Source organism: Tympanuchus pallidicinctus, unplaced genomic scaffold (genome assembly GCF_026119805.1).
Source record: "Tympanuchus pallidicinctus isolate F22 unplaced genomic scaffold, pur_lepc_1.0 scaffold26, whole genome shotgun sequence".
NCBI classification, from domain to species: Eukaryota; Metazoa; Chordata; class Aves; order Galliformes; family Phasianidae; genus Tympanuchus; species Tympanuchus pallidicinctus.
The window spans coordinates 3,823,260-3,843,820 of NW_026294743.1; the positions used below are offsets into that span (position 1 = coordinate 3,823,260).

A 20,561-nucleotide genomic window follows, 5' to 3' on the forward strand; every position below is an offset into this window, starting at 1 on the left:
CAACAATATTTACTTAGTCCTGTACTATATTTATTCATATTGAAACACAAATTAAATTAGAAGATAAATCCTTTGGGCAGTAACTGTTCTTTCAGAGTTCCACAAAGATCTAACATTTTTTTTACGTGATATACCGTACGTATGTGGAGGTGGAGATAGGGTAGGGAAGGGGTGGGGGAAAGGGAATTTAATTTTATATATGTGTACAGAGTCAGACTAGAACACCAAATTTGTATTTTAATCCTCTATGCAATGAAGGACTTTGCTGCCTAAAATTCAAGTGAAATCTGGAACAGATTTAAAGGTGGCTGAGAGTTCATTTTGCTTTTACATTTCATTTCTCTGGCAGTATTAGTCTATATGGCTTGTACTTAGATTGGAACTTCTATCCAACTATAGCTACACACATTGCTTTTAAAATCTTGTGACAGCTCAGGGCATATCCTGCTTTTTTTTGTACTGAACTTGAATGACTTGCAGTTCTTTTGTGGTGTAGTGACAGAAAGCCATCTTCTCCTGGGCACATGGGTGAAAATATGGGTAGTGCAGGCAAAATGCTAGCTCTAACAGCTGACCAGATGGGGTGAAACTTGTGACTTCAGGAGTTACCTGATGTTCCAATATGTTGTAATCTTTACGGAGACATTAAAGTGGTCTTTGCAGAAGTTATGTTTGAGTAATAGGAATAACGAAGGCACAGGTGGGTAAGACTATGTTAAGTGCTTTGAAGATGCGTGCCTAGGATGAGAATGCAGGATTTGCAGCCAAAAAGAGTGACCATTAAGATGCATTTTTGCACCTGCCCTCTATGGTCTCATACAGGTGGCCTCAGCCCATCAGTTCAGCCTGTCCAGATCACTCTGTAGGGCCTTCCCACCCTCAGGCAGATCAACACTTCCTCCCAATTTTTTGTCATGTGTGAGCTTACTGAGAGCGCACTGAACCCCCTGGTTTTCTATCAAATCTGAATCAGTTACTCCTAACAATAGCTTTTTACAACCTTTGCTCTACATCTTCTTTCAAATTATTATTATTTTGAGTTGTTAAGCAGCCTATGCAGGTCTACAGCTCATAGACAAAGTACCTTTTCCTTGCTTAGCATTTTGCAAATATGTTAGTACCTCTGTAGCCTTGCTTTGTGGCGTCATTGGTGCCATCTGGCAACATTTGCACTGGGAGTCTAAAACATGCTTAGTTGCCTTGGAATTCGCAGCAGTTCAAACAGATAAGCTATGGGAAATTCTGTCTGAGCAAGTAAAGAATTTCAAATGCATGTTTTTCTCCCTACACACAAGAAAATGTTAAACCTTTTCAGGTGTTTTTGTGGGGGAATGGAGAGAAATTGGAGATTGAAATCAGAACTAATATCAAAGGAATTTTATTTTAAACAATTAACAGGTAAGATGGCAGGATGCTGAAAAACCTATCTTAGTTGTGCTGCCTGAGTGAGAATGTACGATCACCTCTCTTTACTTATAGATGACCTGTGCCTTTGTATATGTGCACTGTTAAATATCTCCAGGTAAATCTTGTTTATTCACATGAGGCTTTGATTGTATACCTTTCTACCACCATAGAGTTGCTTGTAATCTCGTCCTTCTGAAGCGTAGCCAGATTGTTGGTTTTTGGTTTTTTTTTTGAGAGCATTGTGCTTTTTTTCTGATACTGGATTTTTTTAAGAATAGGAGTTCATAGCTTTTCTTAAGCCATTTTATGCTTCTATAATTGGAGCTTTCTACGAAGAATACACGGCTCAGTCACTGTAATATTTTTCATTTGATAAAAAAAAAAGTTGGTGAAAATGTCGTACTATCGTAGCTCTGTACCACTGTGTTTTTCAAACAGAATAAACATAATGCCCATTAACTGTGGCATTATTTCTAGCAGACCTATTTCAAGCCGCAGGAAAAATATGCGTATCACCTAGAATAAAAAATTAAATTGTTATGTGAATTAAAAGCTGTTTTGTTGCTTGCAATATGGATACATGCTGAGACTCAGTTAGTGAACCATTCTTCTCCTAATATACAGTTACACATTAAAAGTAAATTAAGGAAGTCTACGAGTATTGTCCTCACATTAAAAAGAAGACAAAACATCTGCAGGGTGCTTAAGATAATGATTCTTTAAACTTTTTTTTTTTTCAGGTTCTTCCTTCAAGTCAAGCTGTAGCAAAGGAGAAAAAACATTAGAATTCATCCCAATAAATCTCCATCTGCAGAGGATGCATGTGCATAGTCCTCGATTGAAAGGTAAAGCATGGTTTGCAGAGAAATCCCCTAAGTATGACAAAGTATACTTAAAAATGCAATTAAACTGACAGCTGAGAGCTATGGTTTTCATTTTAGCCTTTTTTAAGAAGCAAAAATGTAAATTTATATATCCAGTTTCAAGAGTCAACATCATGTGGATGTATAGCTTTTGGATAAAACCGTACAACCACTGTAGGCCTGAAAGGCAGTCTGTTTAGAGAGTTGAATGTCGATGATTTTTTTTCACTTAATTGAAGGATACCAGCAACAGTTTTGTTCAATTATTTAGATGAAATGTAAAAATGCTTCAGAAAAAAAAAAGACAGCAAGTTTTGGTGTAGAAAATTGATTCTTCAGTAAATTCATCTGCAATTTGAACTTAAGTGAATTTGGAATACCATTGAGGAAGAAGTAATTTCACTGGGAAGGGTGACTTTTAAAGAAAATTTTGAGATTAATTTCATATGGTTTTTAATTTGCCCTCCACTCAAATTTAGTGTAAGATATATGCAGTATCCCATGATATGGACTTGCTGTATGACTATTCCTTGTTGTATTATTGTTTTTTCTTTTCCTGATAATCATAGAATCATTAGAGTTGGAAGGGACCCCCAACGGTCATCTAGTCCAACTGCCCTGTTGTGAACAGGGACACCTACAGCGAGATCAGGTTGCTCAGACTCCTATCCAGTTTGACCTTGAATGTCTCCAGGAATGGGGTTTCCGCCACCTCTCTGTTCTGGAGTGTCCACCACCCTTAACGTAAAAATCTTTTTTCTTATATTCAATCTAAATCTCCCCTCTTCAATTTTGAAACCACTGTCCTCTCACTACAGACCCTGCTAAATAGTCTGTCCCCTCCTTTCTTATAGCCCCCCATTAGAATACTGAAAAATTGCCATCAAGTCTTCCCAGGGCCTTCTCTTCTCCAGGCTGAACAGCAGCAGCTCTTTCAGCCTTTCTAATAAGATGGAGTTTATGAATTCATTATTTAAAAACTTGTACTGCTGTAGAGGTATTTAATTATTCACTTCATTTAATGGTCCCTAGAAACTCAGTGTGGACACTTCCTGTCATTGTTTTATGTCCAAATATGGAACCTGCCTGCTCTCCTGCTTGACTGAATTTTACTCTCAGGATTGTTTGTCTGCCTGTAAATATCTAAGAAGTTGATTGAGGTATTTCTAAAGAAATTGAATATGTATTTTCCTTAGAGAACAACTCGTAAGTAAATCATGACAACAAAGAAATGACCAGCTACCTCTTCCTTCACATATCTCTAAGGAATTTTGAATCCTACATGCACACGTACCCACTGCTGAGACTAATGAAAGCTATGAGTCTGTGCTGAAACCTAGAAATCATGTCCGATGTTTTCTTGCTTCGTCTTCTGAAGCCACAAGCTTTTGATACTGACCACAGATCTTGGAAAACTGAGGGGTTAACTAAATTTCTATTGTATTATTTCCAGTAAGAATTTCAGGAGTTTCATGCTCTTCTTGTGCTTATGACTTCTAATACAAATACACACAGAATATATGTGCATTGGAATACATTTGTAATTGTAAGTGTGGTTAAAGATATTCAGTTGTGCCAGTGCAGATCTAATACTGTATTGTTTCATACTGACGTGCTGCATGATGTTCAGTAGTATTCACATGTGTTTAGGGCAGTGACTGAATTTTTCATTATGATCTATAGTGCCATTGGTTGTGTAAAAGCCTGTCTTACCTTTCTTGTTTCTGAGGTGTTTTTCTTTTCACTGTGGCACTGGAGATAGTGGTAGAGCATGCTAAGTTTCTTCCTAGAGATTGTAGGGCGGACTCATCAGCATAGGTGATGTAAATAGCCACGAAGAAAAATGTTATTTCTAAACCTAACGTATCCTATTTCCTAGGAATCCTTAATGAACCCAGTTCTGCTCCTGTCTAAATGAGCTCTTTCAGTGCTATTCTCTGCTATGTAAGCATTTTCTTAGTTTTAAATGCAATTACCTCAGAATTATCGTGAAAGAAGAGTATTTATACCTTCTGGAAAGTGGGGATAATTTCCAATAACGTGTTCTGTCATTTAATAGAGAAGTCTGCTCCTTGGATGTAGTTTTAGCAGCATCCTATGCAAATGCAACATGATATTAGATGACCATAGTATAGTGAATGCCTTATAGACAGAGATCTGTTGAATTTGCATGCACTCTACACATGTACAAATTACACTTCCTAAGGTGTCTTAGCAGTACAATCTTGTACTAGGCAGATTATATAATATTAGAGCTGTTTCAAAAGCAATGCCTCCCATTTTATTACATTGGCCCACCACATCAGAGGTGTATATTGGTGTAGCAGCAGAGGCTGAACCTTCCTGACAACATCCTGTTAAATTTTGTTGCCATGTGACAGATGGCAGCAGAAGGACATTCAAGTAAAATGGCATCTAATGTGAAAGTGCTTATGAAGCAAAAATGCGTCACTGAATTCCTCTCTGTGGAAAACATTGCACCCATTGACATTATTTCATGTCTGAACATTTCTGGAGACCAGACAGTGGTCTCCAAAAGTGGTCTTAGAGGCACAGCCTTGAGCAAATAGAATGATGTGCACTGTCTTCTGGGATAGGAGAGGGGTGATCATTATGGATTTCCTGAAGTACAGAAGAAACATAAGCTCTGACTTGTACATTGCTGTCCTGAATAAGCTGAAAGCTGGAAATTCTAGAGCCAGGCCAGAGAAAAACACAATCTTTCTCTTGCAACACGGTAACACCAGGCCCCACAGCAGTTGGAAGACTGTGGAGCACGTAGCCAATCCTGGCTGCACTGTCCTGCCCCATCCACCATATAATACCTAGATCAATATAAGATCCATAGAATCTGAATTCAGACATGGATCTGGTCAGACTGATGAAAGACAGACTGCGTAGGCAGCATTTTCCTAGCAAAGGCACCGTTGCAGCTGCTCTGAAACAGCAGGTCACCTCTGCCAGTGTGGATTTTTATGAGCGTGGTATGCAGGCTCTTGTTGATGGCTAGCAAAAATGCATCACTAATGGTGGCGAAAGCATTGAAAGAACAGCGCTTTGTCCCTGAGAATTTGCTCTATTAATTAGTGTTATTGTATCTTAGTATCTGTTGTAGTGGCCATGCAAATAATTAAGTGAAATTACTTCTAGAGTAACTAACGTTGTAAAAACAAACAATAATTACCGGATTGTCACGTTATGTATTGGTGATGTTCCTCCACTTAAGGGTAGAGGGAAAGAGACTTGCTATTGCCTGTTAGAACTGTACTAGTTGACTATTCTTTTTTTTTTTTTTTTTAATACTGAAGAACTGTGCCTTTAAAAATCTTTACAGTGTGACAGAACATGACAGCATGACTTCTAATTAATCTAATGTTTTGAAGTTAGTTAGTAACTCTAACAAAAGTAGTTACAGATGAAATTGCTGACAATTTGTAGCCCTAATTTTGTTGTTTCAAGAAAACCTTTTTGGGAATAGTGTTTTTATTTGCTAAGTTGTAAAGTTGACTTTACAACATACAAAGAATGAACCATGCTATTTATCTACGGTTTTAGCACTAATTTATTTTGGTTTTGGCTAATTTTCTCCATTTTGTCTTGAAACTAGAAAATTATCAGAATTTTCTTCTCAATTTAGATATTTCTTTAAACTCTAAAACTCTTCCTTTTTTCTTAAGGAGAGAATTGCGTAACATTGTTCTAGCTACATTCATCTTTGGTGACTGTGAAGCATTAATAATGATGAGAACTTGTGTTAAAATCAGATGTATATATGCATATGTTTTTTTAAAATTGATGTCTTACTTATAGGGGACTCTTTTTATTTCCCTTTACACTAAATTAACTCGTCAGTATGTTTAGGATGTTTTGGTAGCACTATATTATAACAATGACAGAAGAAAATTGAAGGTGATTGTACTTGGTTTTTGTTGGATAAATGGTTTTTGTATCAATTACTCAGTATCCCATCTGTTTGGTTTACTGCAATAAGTTTCTTTTTATGAGCACTGAAGAGCTTTGTCTTGTATTATATGGTGATGTTTTTGAACAGTTTGTATCATTTGCTGCTCGTTCTGGTGTGAGCAGCACACTGACATCAGGTTGATCCTTTTCCTCGTCACCTTTGCTTGTCGTGTATCAAATGGCAGCCAGAGTATCACAGGAAGGGCGAACCATTCACGCAAGCACGTGAGCCATAAAGCAGTCGTTTAACCCTTAAGCTTTCAGATACTTTCTGTCTGGGGATGCAAGGTAGTTGTTAATCACATCTTATCATATGCATGCCTATGGATACGTACTGTTTTGTTCAGCATTTCCAATAGTAGGGTTGCTTTTACTGACCTTTGATTGAGGTTATTATACAGTACCGACTTGGAATAGCAGATAGCTGTATGTTTAACTTTCCAGTAGGAACATCTTTGAGAAAAATACCGTTTTACTCTGAAATAACTGTTTTCTGTATCCCTATCTATTTGTTAAGCACAACTTTTTGGTCTGTTCATCATACTGCAGAACATAAAAGTGTATATGTATATATATATATAGTTCTGATTTTGTCCCCGTTTATACAAAAAACATACTTGTTTCGAATGAATTTGGTGGGAAGATGCTTCTGTGTCCAGTTCAAGACAATGACTGCCTCCTGTGAAGGCAAGAGAGTTGTTTCAAGTTCTAAACTGAGCTGTGCTTCTAGAAATCTCTCAGCTCTTTAAATTGACTGGATTAAAACAAGGTTTGTGGAACTGTGTTGCAGTGGTTGTCCCCATGGTGCGCCTGTTTTACTCAGGACACAGTGATGAGCAGGTAGTTAATACATCTGCAAGGAGAAGGAGTTGTGATTTGGCAAGTATCTAAGCGTTTCACTTGTATAAGGAGCGGATGAATGTATCTTTCCATCAGAATAATTAAAGTGAAATATTAAAAGCCCAATTTCCTCCTTTTATTTAATGCTTTGGTGTTGTTTCTTTCCCCTTTAAATTCTGTACTGATTATTTGAGGGAAAAGTATTTTTCTTTTCCCTCTCCTTCTTCCAAATATCAATTAATTTTTAGTTTTTGTGGAGCATGCTGACAATATGACACAACTCCCATCACTGTTAGCGACATTTTAAGCTTTTTCTCTGCTGTGGATTGTTGTCAACACTTGTCTTTTCTTGACATGGGTGGTAGTTCTGAGTCACTGGAACATTGCTGTACAAGTACACTTGTGCTGACAGTGCACACCTTTCTTGAGGAGCTGCACTGATGTGTAAATGGTAAATAGAGCACATCACAGGGAATTTTTCTCAAGATGGCACCACTTTCCAATGCAGTGTATTCTGGAGAGGTAGAACAACCCATGCCCATCACCATGGTGATAGATGTTTTCTTTGCTGACCTTAATCTCCCGCATTCTTTTTGCAAGTGGGATGTAGCTCAGCTGATCTGGATGTGTTTGCATCTGAATGAGCTGCTTCTTGATATATACTAAGAGTCTACAGTCTCAATGAAAGCTCCTCTGAGCAGATCCCCCGAGGTACTTACAATCAGTGTTTTTAAAACAACTCAGCAAAAGCACTAGGACATGTGGTCTTGGATGTATTTTCGTGCGTTTTGAGTTCTCTGAAAACATATTCAGAAGCCGTTACGCAATTAAACTATAAGTTCATCTCTTGATTTTCAAGCCTGTGTTGTCTAAATAATAGAACTGTGGAGCTCCAATAGCCCAAGATTGTGTTATTGATAAATGTCGATGAAGATCTGAACGAATGGACTACTAAAGAATCTTGAATATCACTTGAGGCTAAAGATATTATGTTGCTTCTCCTTTTAAGAAAGAGCCAACGAGCCACCAATTCATTAGAGTTGGAATCAGTTTGAGTGAATATGTTTTGAGATTCAGCTCTGGAAGTAAAACATAGTTCATTAACTCTGAGTCATTTTTACAGTGTTCTTTCTTCGAGCGGTATTTATCATCAGAGTACAAGAGAAGTTCTATTTTAGGAGAGGGTGAGATTTTAATTTACATTGAAAGCTTCCTTGATGAATAAAACAGTTCACAAAATAAAATTAAAAACAAAGTAAAATTAATATTAATGCTTCCTTTAGAGGAATGTTTTAAAAATGCAATAGTTAGGCCTGTGTTTTTATACCTCCAATGAATGCAGCATGATACTGCTTAGTGCAAATGGGAATTCAAACTTAAAAGAGTGATTGTGGATGGAACTGTCCTCATCTTCGTTCTCACAATTGCAAGCCCCAAATGAGAGGCAGTTTCGAAAAAAGCATTGCATCTCCAGTTCTGTAAGCATACATCCATAGGAAAGAAAACGATTGTGCATATCATTACACACAGAGTAACAGCAGTTGGTCACGTTCAGCAGCATATTTATTGCACATCTTGGTAACTTTTCATCTGAAGACAGTTGCTGTGTTTATAAGCATACATAAAATTAACAAGTGATTGAAAATGAGTCTTAAATGCAGTGTCAAGAAGGTAGTTATATCTGAAAGTAGAAGCTAAACAAATTCAAACTGGAAGCAGAGTGGACATTTTTACTGGTCAGTTTGAGTAGTTCTCTGAGGACAAAAAAGAATTTAGTGCCACCTGAAGTTGAAATCAAAAATACATGAAAAATAATAGTAAAAAGTTTGCTCAACCATCAAGACATTAGCTCGATGCAGTAATCATTAGCTGTAGTTCTATAACCTGTATTAGACTATTTCATCACAGTAGTCTCCCGACTCTAAAGTGCATGAATCTGTGCATTTCAACCTGACTGCGGTTTAAATAATGGAAGATGTAATGAAGTGAAATACACAAAGGACCAATTTACTTTGTAGCTCTGTAAACTGCAGAGCTAGAGTATTTTTCTTTATGTGGCATATAACTTAGACATAGTAATAAATCAGGTAAACTTTTGAATATGTGCAGGTGGCTGTGTAGAAAGATTGATTAGCTCCTGGGCCTTCTTGAGACACAGATTCTTGATTATTCCTTGAAAATAATAGACTTATTCTTCTTATGTATCGTGGAGTAGATTAGTGTTGCCATGCTCTGGGTATGGGTTGACAAAACTCTCTGCTTGTCTTTTCTCGTTCCAGATGCTCTGTATGATGTAATCACTGTGGGAGCCCCAGCAGCACATTTCCAGGGATTTAAGAACGGTGGTCTCCGAAAACTGCTAAGTAAATTTGAGGCAGAGAGGCGAAAGTAAGTATTTCTATAATGGCTAAGCAAGTATTGTTAAATCTGCATTATAATGTTAGTTACAAAACAGTTTCCCCCTGTTTTTGTGGATGCATGAAGAAATTAATATCTATTACAACTGGGTAAGCATTCATTCATAAAACTACAAGACTACAAAACTGAAGCACAGTTAACCTGCAGTGCCAAGATTTATTTCGGATACAAATGCTAAGCATTGAAATTTTCTTGCCACATTTCAGGGAGCCTGAGGAATACCTATGCTAGAAAACGTGCTGTACAAAATGAGGCATCTCTTCTGTAATACTTGAGCTCAAGTAGAAAATGGCGATAGACAACTTTTCAATAACGAAACAGTAGCTTGTGGTACAATCTTCATTTCTGACAGCCTTGGGCATGTGAGCCGAAACACTTGTCAGCACCCCTGTGAAATATATCAGAATGTATTGGTTTTTCTTCATAAAATCAAAATGACACTAAGTAAAGGTAAAGGCCTGAACTAGGATATCCGTTTGCTTGAAGTTAAACCTTAAGCATGTACAGCAATGTTAGTTGAACATCTTGCTAACAAAGTATTATCCACATATGTTTTTTGCAATGGCTGCCAAGTTTTGAGCAGGCATAGCTCTCACTGGCAGCACTGTCTTTGGGGTGATGTAACTTGGGTGACTGCGTTACTATCCATTCAGATTCTTCACAGAAAAAAAATCTGAAGTCACACTAATAAACTTATATTTGAACACTGACAATGGTGGAGTGCAGCTTCTAGCAAATTGCTTGCCAATCCTGAAGAAAAGATCACTTAGCAAATGAATTTTCACAAGACAAAACGAAGAAACTTCCAAAAGTCGACTTCCTTTCTGTCGTTGAGGAGCTTTCAAGGGAAATTCAGGCCAAAAAATGACTGGAAGCAAGCCCTGAATATAATTTTGCTTAGTTGAAAATTTAAAATTAGGGGTGTTTTAAATAGATGCTTGTAAGGGCCATTGTCATTCTTACCATGACGGAAATTCTTTTGCTGTGACAATAACAGGTTTTGTATGTGATTGTTTATTTAGCCTCACTGGGATGCTTTGAGGATGCTTAGCATTTCCGGGGGCAGACTTTACAATTTAAATTTCCTGTTCTACAATTGAAGCAGCTTTTCTGAGGCTACGAGTGAAGAAAGAAAAGTGATACCATGAGATATCAGTCAGAATATAAAAATGAGGAGGAAAAAAAATGCATTTTTAGCTGCCTTTTCCTCTAGGCTAGCTGAGCTGAAGACCTGGGGAAAGATGTGGCAAGAGATCATTCCTCAATCTGATCCTGGTAACTTTCAAGACATCACTGTCAGTGCACGTGATGGTATGTCTTGCATGTCTTTGACCTTCAGGCTGATTAGTAGAACAGAGTACTGAAATATTCAATTTTGTCAGCCTATCAGAAAATATTCCCTTCTCAAATCTGGGCTTGTGAAATTAACAGACAGCAGGAAGCATTAACTGGTAGCAAGGTTATATCACCCTTTACAAGATGTGATTACATTAGCAATTGCGAGATTAAAAACCATGTGTAATAGGTGTATCTGTTTGAAGATGGGCGTGGATTTCTATTACGTATAATACAGATCACTGGACAGACCAAACAGAAGAGGATGTTTTTTGTAATAATATTTGTGCAGTGCTTAAGTGATTTTTTTTTCCTTTTGATAATTGCAAGCAGGTAAGACTAGAAAATAAAAGTAAATATTTTAAATAAGCAAGGATCCCAGTTTCAGTTGAAAAACTGAAAAGAAGTTGTAAAATAGCTCTTAATCATGTGTGGTCTGAAGTCAGTCCTATTGCATTGTAACCCATTCATAATCTGCACAATTCTGTTTTTTCAGCAAAGTTGCAGACAAGTGGCTTCAGTACTATAAAAATCAGGCATGTCTTCAGTGCGCGTCTGCAGATTGTCTGTTCTTCTGGTAGCTATCAATGAACTTCATAACTAAGAACAGGAGATACTTATAAGTCATATTTTGCTATGAGATCATTTAAATTCAAATAACTGAAATGTGCTAGTTAGGGTATGGTAAATCACAGCAAAGCAATTAAAATAATGTTCTGTGCATCATATACGTTTATCTTAGGGTTTATTTCGTGATTGGTTTTTCTTTTTTCCTTCTTTTTAGCTGAGAGAGAAAGTAAATCGGTTGTTCAGGTTCAGTCTTCTGTCAGTCTGATAATTACTTCTCCTTCCAGCAAATGGAAGGACTTGTCTTATGATTGGTCTAGTTGGCAGAACAAATACAGCGAGCTCAGTTGTGCAGCAACAGTGAAGGCAGATGTTGTGTAAGTTATATACGTTACGCCTCTCTGTTTTAAGGGTTCGTAAATCACTTTCAGGGTACGTTAGGGATGTTTTTTCTTCTAATCATAAGTCTAAGAAAATATGTTAGTGCCTGTTTACTAATCATCAAGAAAAACAGGAATGTCCCAGCTGCATTAGATGTTGTAATTCACTATGGTTTTTTTACATGGATTCTAGCAAGATCTTCATAACTGATCCCTCATTAAATTAACAAGAACTTAAAGAAGTAATAAAAATCTGTTGGGTTTTTTTTTGTATATTTAGGGGGTTTTTTGGCCATAATTATTTAGAGTTTGAACTAAGAGGATTTCTTCTTGTTTGACGAGGTTTAGATAAATGACTTTCCTAACTTGTTTCACTAACTTACTTGCCAACAGAGGTTTTATTAAAGCTGAGGTCTTCAGGGTTTCTATACATAAATTTCATAACATTCAACCATTTCTATTCTGTGAGGAATCCGAAATAAAATTGCTTCATAGGAAAGCCCGGAGATATTAAAATAACGATGATTTGTGTTTGGTCTAACTTGAACCTTGATTCTCAAGGGAAATCACAGCTTGTAGTGTATAGTACTTTTCACAGAGATGTTCTTTGGTCATTTTCTCTCTCTTTTCGTATGTATGTTTATGTAGATATGTATATGTAAAATAATGTCAGCCTTCATGGAGATGAACATTTTTTTTTTTATACTGACCAAATGTACGTATTAAGGTTGTTGGAAGTGTTACAGAGGAACTTCCACAGTTCACGTGCTATTCATTGGTATAAACATCACATCTGAATGTTTTTCAGCCACTAGTCTCTCTGAACAGAGCTGCTTGATGCATTTCCTTAAGGAGGCCTGAAAGAAGGGTACTGTGGACTGGAAATTGAAGAGAAGGAGAGGTTTATAGATTCTTGCATGTGAAAGGTTAGAAAGGATTTCCTTTGGAAAGCAAGAAACTATATCGGGGCTCCAGGTGTGATGGGAAGAGAGCAGATTCATGACTTTGTCAATCTTTCTCTGTGGAACAAAAGAGGAGGATAACATGTCTTAAACGCTGTCTTCTGGATAGGATGTGCACCTCAGTAGGCTGCCAGGAAAAGACTACGCTGAAAGATAACATTTACTCTGTTCTGTGGTGAAGAATTATAGCTTTTGTCTTCTGCTGAAATTCTTGCTCAGTTACCCTGGGATAAGGTTGTTTCCTATGTTAAAGATGATTTTATCTTTCCATTAGCTCAAAGATACACAAAAAACAATTTGAAGAAATACAGAATATCTTTTCCTAGATAATCATGCTCTTCCCTGATTATCTTCCTAGAAAGATTCACTTTAAGCATGAATTCTGCTTAGGTCAGTGGAGGGCTGATGGAGGGCATCATGATTGCTGTTTTCACTGAAACATATGTCCCATTATCGATTAAAGGCAGTTATTTAATGTTACTTAAAGAGGAATTAAGAGGTAATAGGAGAGCAGCAAGAGAAGCCTTGTGTGTACAGGCTTGTTCGTTGCTTCAAGGATAGGATTGATTGAAATTGAGATTACATCAATGAAAATGGATTGAATGGAGACAGTGAATTTCCAAATAGTCAAGAGAATCTTTAGGAAATAAAAAACAAACAAACAAGCCATTACTGGGACATCTAATTTCTCTCAAGACTGCTTTCAAGACCTGAGTAGTGATCATATGGTTTATTTTCTCATGCAGTGAATTTTCCTGTTTCTTTTTTCTTTCTTTTTTTTTTTTTTTTTTTTTTTTTTTTTAATGTAATCAATTGAGTTTTGATAGGACAAGGGGGAATAGTTTTAAGCTCAAGAAGGGAAATTTTTTGACTGGATGTCAAGGGGAGGTTCTTGGCAGAGTGCGGTGAGTTGCTGGAACAGGCAACCTGGTCTAGAACCAAATCCGGAGGTTGGTGGCCATGTGTGTGGCAGGGGGGCTGGAACTTGATGATCCTTGGAGTCCCTTCCAACCCAGGCCATTCTATGATTCTACAATCATAGCTTTAATCATAGCTTTAGATAGGACACGTGTGATGCTTTCAAACAAGCCTCTGCACTGGTAGCTTCTGTAAGGTATGTAAGCTTGAGATTATGTTGTGTTTTTTGTTGTGTGTTACTAAACTGTAATCTGGAAGTTATCTTCTGCAGTTTATATTTTGAAAAACGTGAAATGTTCATTGTTAAAAGATTTTAAGCCAGTCGCAGATGGTGATAATTTAACTTAGTCACGCACATGACTCAGTTAACAACAGGAGTATAGAGTTACCCTGAGTGTCATAAAAATTGAGACACTTAGCATATTGCCGTATTTATTTTCAGGCAAGAACTTCGTTAGTTTGAAGTTGAAATAGCAGATTTAGTTGACATATTCTTTATAAGAATTACACAATGTTGTCATTAAAGCCATTCGAAAACTGAAATGACCACTGAAAGTGATGTGTATGTAGTAATGTGTGTCAATACATGAAATACATTTTACAGGCTGAGTGAAGGCTTCGAAACTTGACCTGTGATACACTACTATAGACTTTAAAAAGTTAATATTGGTCCAATATTTTACTTAATATTTCAAGGATAGATTTCCGTGTTGCTTACAAGATTTCTTACACTGAGCCTACCTATGTGATCTTTGCCCTAATGCAGAAGTTTCTTCTTGTCATTTCCTTTGTCTAGTTTCTACAGGAATTCTAAGAGCCATATATTGGATGAGCAGCAGCTTTAAAGCTGCTTTAAAGTTGTATTACTTGTTGTCGTGTATATTGCTATGGCGCCTCAGTTCTAGGGGTACTTATTTAAAAGGAAACTCATTTTGTTCACTTAGAACTTCAAACATCCCTTGACACGTTGTGCAGGAAAAATAATAGCTCGCTTTCTTTGGATGTGTAGCTTTTCTGCTGCAACATTCACTGGGGCACGGGAGATCAATGGAAAAGATCTGGTAATTAAGGGCTGAAGGGAATCCCAGGAAGGAATATGTAGACAGTGAGCTTGGTAAGTGTTAGCCAAATTCAGCCTGCAAAAAAAGGCTGTTTGATAAAGAGAGGGAGAAGTCAGAAGGAGCGTTCGGAGATGATTCAGTGCTGTGAAGTATCAAGACTTTTAAGACAATTAATGTAGACAGTTGTTCTTGAGTGTTGAGTGGATGGAGCAATAGTTCTGATGTGAGTGGCAGTGTTGCCTCCTTGAGGGCAGAGTTGTGACCATTTCCTTAGTTCTTACAAGGAATTTTTTTTCTTACAAAGCTAAGACAGTTTCTACAGTTCTTTGTGTTGAGCTATGCAAATTCTGCTCTGCACTTGGTAGTCAGTAACTAGTTCAGTGGACTGTGAATTAGAGACAGTAATTTTGATGTGGTTGATAGCATGAGTGATAATAGCAAAGCTTCGCTGGCTTAAATACTATGCATCCTGACCACCTCTACAAAGAATTATATTATAAATGTAGGCGTTAGCGACAAAATCAGGATTTAGTATTGTGTAACTTGGGAAAGTAGCTCAGCCAAGCGTCTAAGGAACATGCTTACTTCTGAGACTTCATTTGCAAAATGGTTCATGTGCTATAGATTTTGTGGAAGTTGCTTCATTTGAATTTGTGTGCGCATCCTTTATTGAATTAAATTTAATTTCTAATTTATAGAAAGCTAACAAGTGGGAACTGGAAAGGATACTGAAGGGGAAATGGGAGAGAAGAGCTCTGAAAAAGGACTGACATGAAAAAGCAACAATCAGTGAAGTTCCAAAGACTACATGAGTGTAAAAATTGAGGTCTTGATAAGAGAAAAATTGAAATTGGGAGGAAGGGGAAGGGGAGGTGCATAAGGTTGTGGAAGAAAAGTATGGATAAATGAAGAAAAGACAAAAGACGAAAGTTGAGTGATGCATACTGAGGCAGCTGAGGGATGCTCTGTCATTGATAATCTTCCAGGAGTAGCTTGGTGATGTAATTAAATACTTATTAATAAGTGTAATATGGCCAGCTAGGCATTCTATGTATGGGTTGTTGGAATGGCCTGACATCTATTTTTTTTATCCACTAGGTCCTCTTCCTTGAGCTCTTAACTGAGTAGTTAAATAAAATCATGCCTGTTGGAGGCATGAATAAATTAGGAGTAAAATGCACTGTGCACCCAGGTCTTGTATGCTCTGTTGGCTTTTTTTCTCCACCAGTAGGAATATACTCTGCCTAAAAACAGTATTTTGGAATAATGAGATGAAAGGATAGTGTATAATTAGTAAATAGTGGGGAAAAACACAATGAAAAAAGGATTAAATTTGAAAAGCAAAAATAAGCTGTGCAGAGTAAGTGCAGTAGTTTGTGAACAGGTAAAAGGAAAGCAGAATGTTTGGTAGTCTGAATTTTCCTCTGATGTTGAAATTAGGACTTGTTTTTACCTTTAAGGTAAAGGAAGAAAGGTTTCAATGATGTCAATTTTTGGTATCATTATTCTTACAATATCATAATATCTTACCATGTTAATCACAATAATAGCAGAAATCATTTTGATGTGCATTTATCTTTCTGTTCTTACAGTACTGGATACCAGTGTATTTACTATTCACCTGAAAACACAGCTAAGGCAAAAGAAGTTCTCAGCAACATCAATCATCTACAGCCTCTCATATCAAGCCATGCAGACCTTCTGCTTAATTCTGCAAGCCAGCATTCTCCGGACAGCTTGAAGAACTCTTTAAAGATGCTTTCAGAAAAAGTAAGATTGAAGTCTTTGCTGCAGTGGAAAATGAAATAACAAACTCAGTAACTGCTGGGACTTTTTTCCAGCATAAGTTGCCTTTCATAGCATTTAAAATAAGCTTCAAAATGTTGCCATCAAAAAACAAGCAAACAAACAAAAAAAACAGTATTTTGCCTTTCTGCAGATACTCACATAGAAAACTAATGGAGCTTGTAAGAGTTGGCATTATTTGAAAGTATAACTGGTGTAATTTCATGTGTCTTCATTAACCTCTTGTGGTCATGTAATAGGGTTTATCAAAAATAGGTTATTGTAGATAATTTTGTGGGATGATAAACTGTAATATTATTTATTTTTCTGTGATACTTCAACTGCCTACGGGAGGTAGTTCAAGCTAGTGCACGAAGGTGAAAATAATAGCATGACCAGAAATGATGCAGTTTGGAAGAAAAAGTTGGAACTAGAAGGTCTCAGTTTTAGTTGTCCTCCTACTATTTTCTTCTGTAGCTGTAGGCACATCCTCATCTTAGGTTTTTAGCTCTAAATTAAAGAAGATAATATTTTCCCCCTGTCTCACAGAGGGATTTTGGAGATAAGCTGAAGTCTGCAAAGTAATTTTAAGCATATGTTTCTCTACAAAAAACGTTAAGTGCTACAGCTATAACCAGTGGGGTTTTAAGATTTCCCTGTTGCTTCATGGGCCCTACCTTCTGTAATGTGATCTCAATGTGACTTAATAGCACGATCAATAATCATTTCAATGTATCTTCAGCTACCGGGAAGTGACAACCCCTGTGGTCTGTTGAGCCGTTGTCCCAGCAGCACGTTGTTCAGTGTGAGAGTTTCAAAGCTCCATACTGAGCTCAGCCGCATCCTGTGATGGCTTTGCACTGGAGCCGCGGGGGTGACAAATGTCACTCTTGGTTATAGATGTGTAAATCCACAGTAACTTTAGGAAAAGAGGAGTTGCTGCAAATGTGGGGGTATATAGGAAAGGAGAACTTGGCCTGAAAATGAAAGGGAGGAATTTCATTTCGTATTGCCTTTCGTGTACTTTTTACATGTAAGAAAGAAGTTTTCTGTTGCTTAAATTGATACCAATTTTGAAGTTAAGCAACTGTTTGAAGAAGTTGGGAGAAGATATTTGTCCAGTAATTACATTTCTCAAATTTGTTAAAAAGTGTGTCGTTTTCGACTCAAGCCATTATTAAGCTTCATATAAAGACTGGCTGTTTCCAAACGTTAGGTAGCAGTAAAACTTGAGTTACAGCCAAGTATTTTATTAGAAACGGAAGGACTGGCCGTGTGCATTGGAAGTGAAAATAATTTCACCGCTTATTTTATTGACCTTATTTTCTAATATTTCTATCAAGGTTTTACTTCTCCGTATATGATTTGCAATTCACTGTACAGTTCTTTCTAAGACTAATCTTTTATCAGCACTTTCTGCTAATTGATTTAAAAAGCCATTAGCTGTTGACAAGTGTATCAGCATTTGCAGCTTGCAGAAGGTTTGATACATTCATTTTCCAGCTATGCCTATCTTTATTTACAGAAATAGTCTGTAGTCAAGTATCTAAACGAACTTGAAAGTTTGCATTTCTTTCTATATACTTGTTTTGCGGCTTCAATGAAATTCTATAAATAGTGTTGTTCTGCAAATTTGGCTGTATTTAACTTTAAGAAAATGTAGCAAAATGTTGATAGCTGCTAAACCAAAGGAATCATTCAATGGAATTTAATTATGGTAGAATTTTAGATTCTATAAGAAAAAAACAGAAATTCACTTCCATACCAACTTTTCTAAAACACATTCTTCCCTATAAAATATTTACATCTAAATTGAATTACTTAAACTTTTCAGAGAGTTACCTGATATGTATGACAGTCATAGTAGGCATTCTTGACTTAAAATTGCCCAATGCTTATATCTTTCTGAAACAGAAAGCTTTTTTTGTTTGAGTTTACCATTCCTGATGCAGAAACCTGGTACGATCTCAAAGAGACTGGAAGGGGAAAGAGAGATGCAAGACATCAGCAAAACCGTGGCATTGTCATTTCTAATGACAGAGAAGTAGTTTGGGCTGTTTTGACAGGAACTGTAGAATAGCCAGAAAAAGTAGCTCCCCGTTACTGTGTGAGAAAAGATAATTCTGCGGTTAGAATTTTATCTCATCTTTATAGAAGATTGGTATGGTTTGGTAGCAATAGTGCTTAGACTGTGTTCTCTAAATGTGTACCATTTGGAGGCTGGAAGTACAAAAAACCAAAATTGCCTTACAGTTAATTTCGAGACTACAATGAGGCAGTCCTGAAGGTCTACAAATAAGAGAATTGTCTGTATTTAAGTAGCCTTTCCCTCAGGTACTAAATTACTGAAGAGGTAAAATGGGTCTGATAAAATTGCCTGAGAGTTAAATAGTATTGATCGTGCCTAATCACAGAAGTCCTGATGCTAACTTTAAAAATTATGACTTCGTGTTTCTTAGGTTATTATTTCAAAACCTTTTGAGTTTTAGTTGCAGCGAATTTTCATGCGTTCTCTGTTCGCCCATTAGGGATCTAATGCAGAGAGACCTGTGACACTTTATTCCAGAGAAGAGAAGGCTGAGGGGGGACTCTCAAAGCGATTTAAAATGCAGCAGTCAACTGGTGGGGATGGTCTCTTTTCAATGGCATCAACAATAGGACAAGGGAAATGTGCTGAAACTGGAACACAGGCAAGAACTTCTTAACTCTGAGTGGTGAAGCCTTCAAGCTGCTCAGAAAGGTTGTGGGGTCTCCTCTGGAGATATTCAGGACACATCCATATACCTTCCGGAGTGACCTGCTGTAGGGAAGCTGCTTTAGCAGAGGGATTGGACTCAATCTCTTAAAAGTTCCTTCCAACCCCTACTATTCTGTGATCAAGAATGTGTTCTTTTGCTGAAAAGTTTCTGCGGAAGAGCAGGGACGTCTCATGTGTCCAACCTCAGCAGCTAAAGCTTGCATTACATAAAATATTTTCAATTCTTTAGAGCATTGTGGTCTAAATGTCGGTTGGCTTTTAGAGGGCTACAGAGACAGGAAACCAAAGAAAAAGAATAGTTTGAGTAAAGGCACGCAAAAGTGAAGTAAATACTAGTCAAAAGGACCTGGATAAAACACTGGGAAGGAGTACTGGAAGAAACTGGGAGAAAGATTTCCAGGAAGATAGAGACTAACACTTAGAACTTAAGGGCGTTTGTTTTCATTGAATCTTCAAATGGTTTGGGTTGGAAGGGACGTATAAGATTATTCACTTCCAGTCCCTCTGCTTTAGGCAGGGATGGCTCCCACTAGACCAAGTTGCTCACAGCCTCATCCAGCCTGGTCTTGTGTGCATCCACAACGTCACTGGGCTGCTTGTTCCAGTGTCTCACCACTGACACAGTAAAGAAGTTCTTACTAGAATTTTGCTTAAATCCTCTTCAAGTTTAAAACTGTTTCCACTCGTCCTACTGCACTTCTAAAAAGTCCCTTCCCAGCTTTCCAGTAGGCTCCCTTTGGGTTCTGGAAGGCTGCTGTAAGCCCCATATTTTTATTGTGTTGGGTGCTCCAGAACTGGGTGCCCTCATCCTGCTGGTCACTCTTCTCATGATGCAACCCAGGACACGTTTGGCCTTCTGGGTTGGCAGCTCATGTTGAGTGTTCCATCAACCAATGCCCTCAGATCCTGCTCCTGTTCTTTTTTTTTTTTTTTTTTTCTCTTTTCCTTGGCTTTTTCTTCTGGACTTTGCATAAGAAGCATGAAAGAGCTGAAGAAAGCTTAGCCAGGCAATCTTGATTTTTAGTATTTCCTAGCTCTGTGTAACTGTTTAGGCTCATCACTCTGCAGGCATATACTTTGTGTGTGCTTGTTTATTTAAGAATGTGTGCAAAGGTAGTTCACTGTCTGAAGCTGTACATGACAGTCCAGTAAATAGGAGATCAATTAAATCCCTCGGATAGGGTAAATAAATTCAAAAAATTATGGAACGGAAGGAATGAGAAACAGTATTTCATTGTCTCTTGTGAATCACAGGCCCTGACCAGAGATAGAAGGTACAGTAGCCTGTTTGGGCTGTGGTAAAC

General features: G+C 37.4%; 1 protein-coding gene across 9 annotated transcripts in view; it reads left to right on the plus strand.

The window, feature by feature from the left end:
* The window catches only part of INPP4B (inositol polyphosphate-4-phosphatase type II B), a 264,611-nt gene that overhangs the window by 181,494 nt on the left and 62,556 nt on the right, over positions 1-20,561 (plus strand). For all 9 annotated transcript variants that reach the window (XM_052690049.1, XM_052690053.1, XM_052690054.1 and 6 more), the window contains 3 exons: positions 2,148-2,252; positions 9,353-9,461; positions 16,307-16,484. In XM_052690049.1, the coding sequence (XP_052546009.1) occupies positions 2,148-2,252; positions 9,353-9,461; positions 16,307-16,484 (392 nt within the window). The remainder of the gene's footprint in view (positions 1-2,147; positions 2,253-9,352; positions 9,462-16,306; positions 16,485-20,561) is intronic.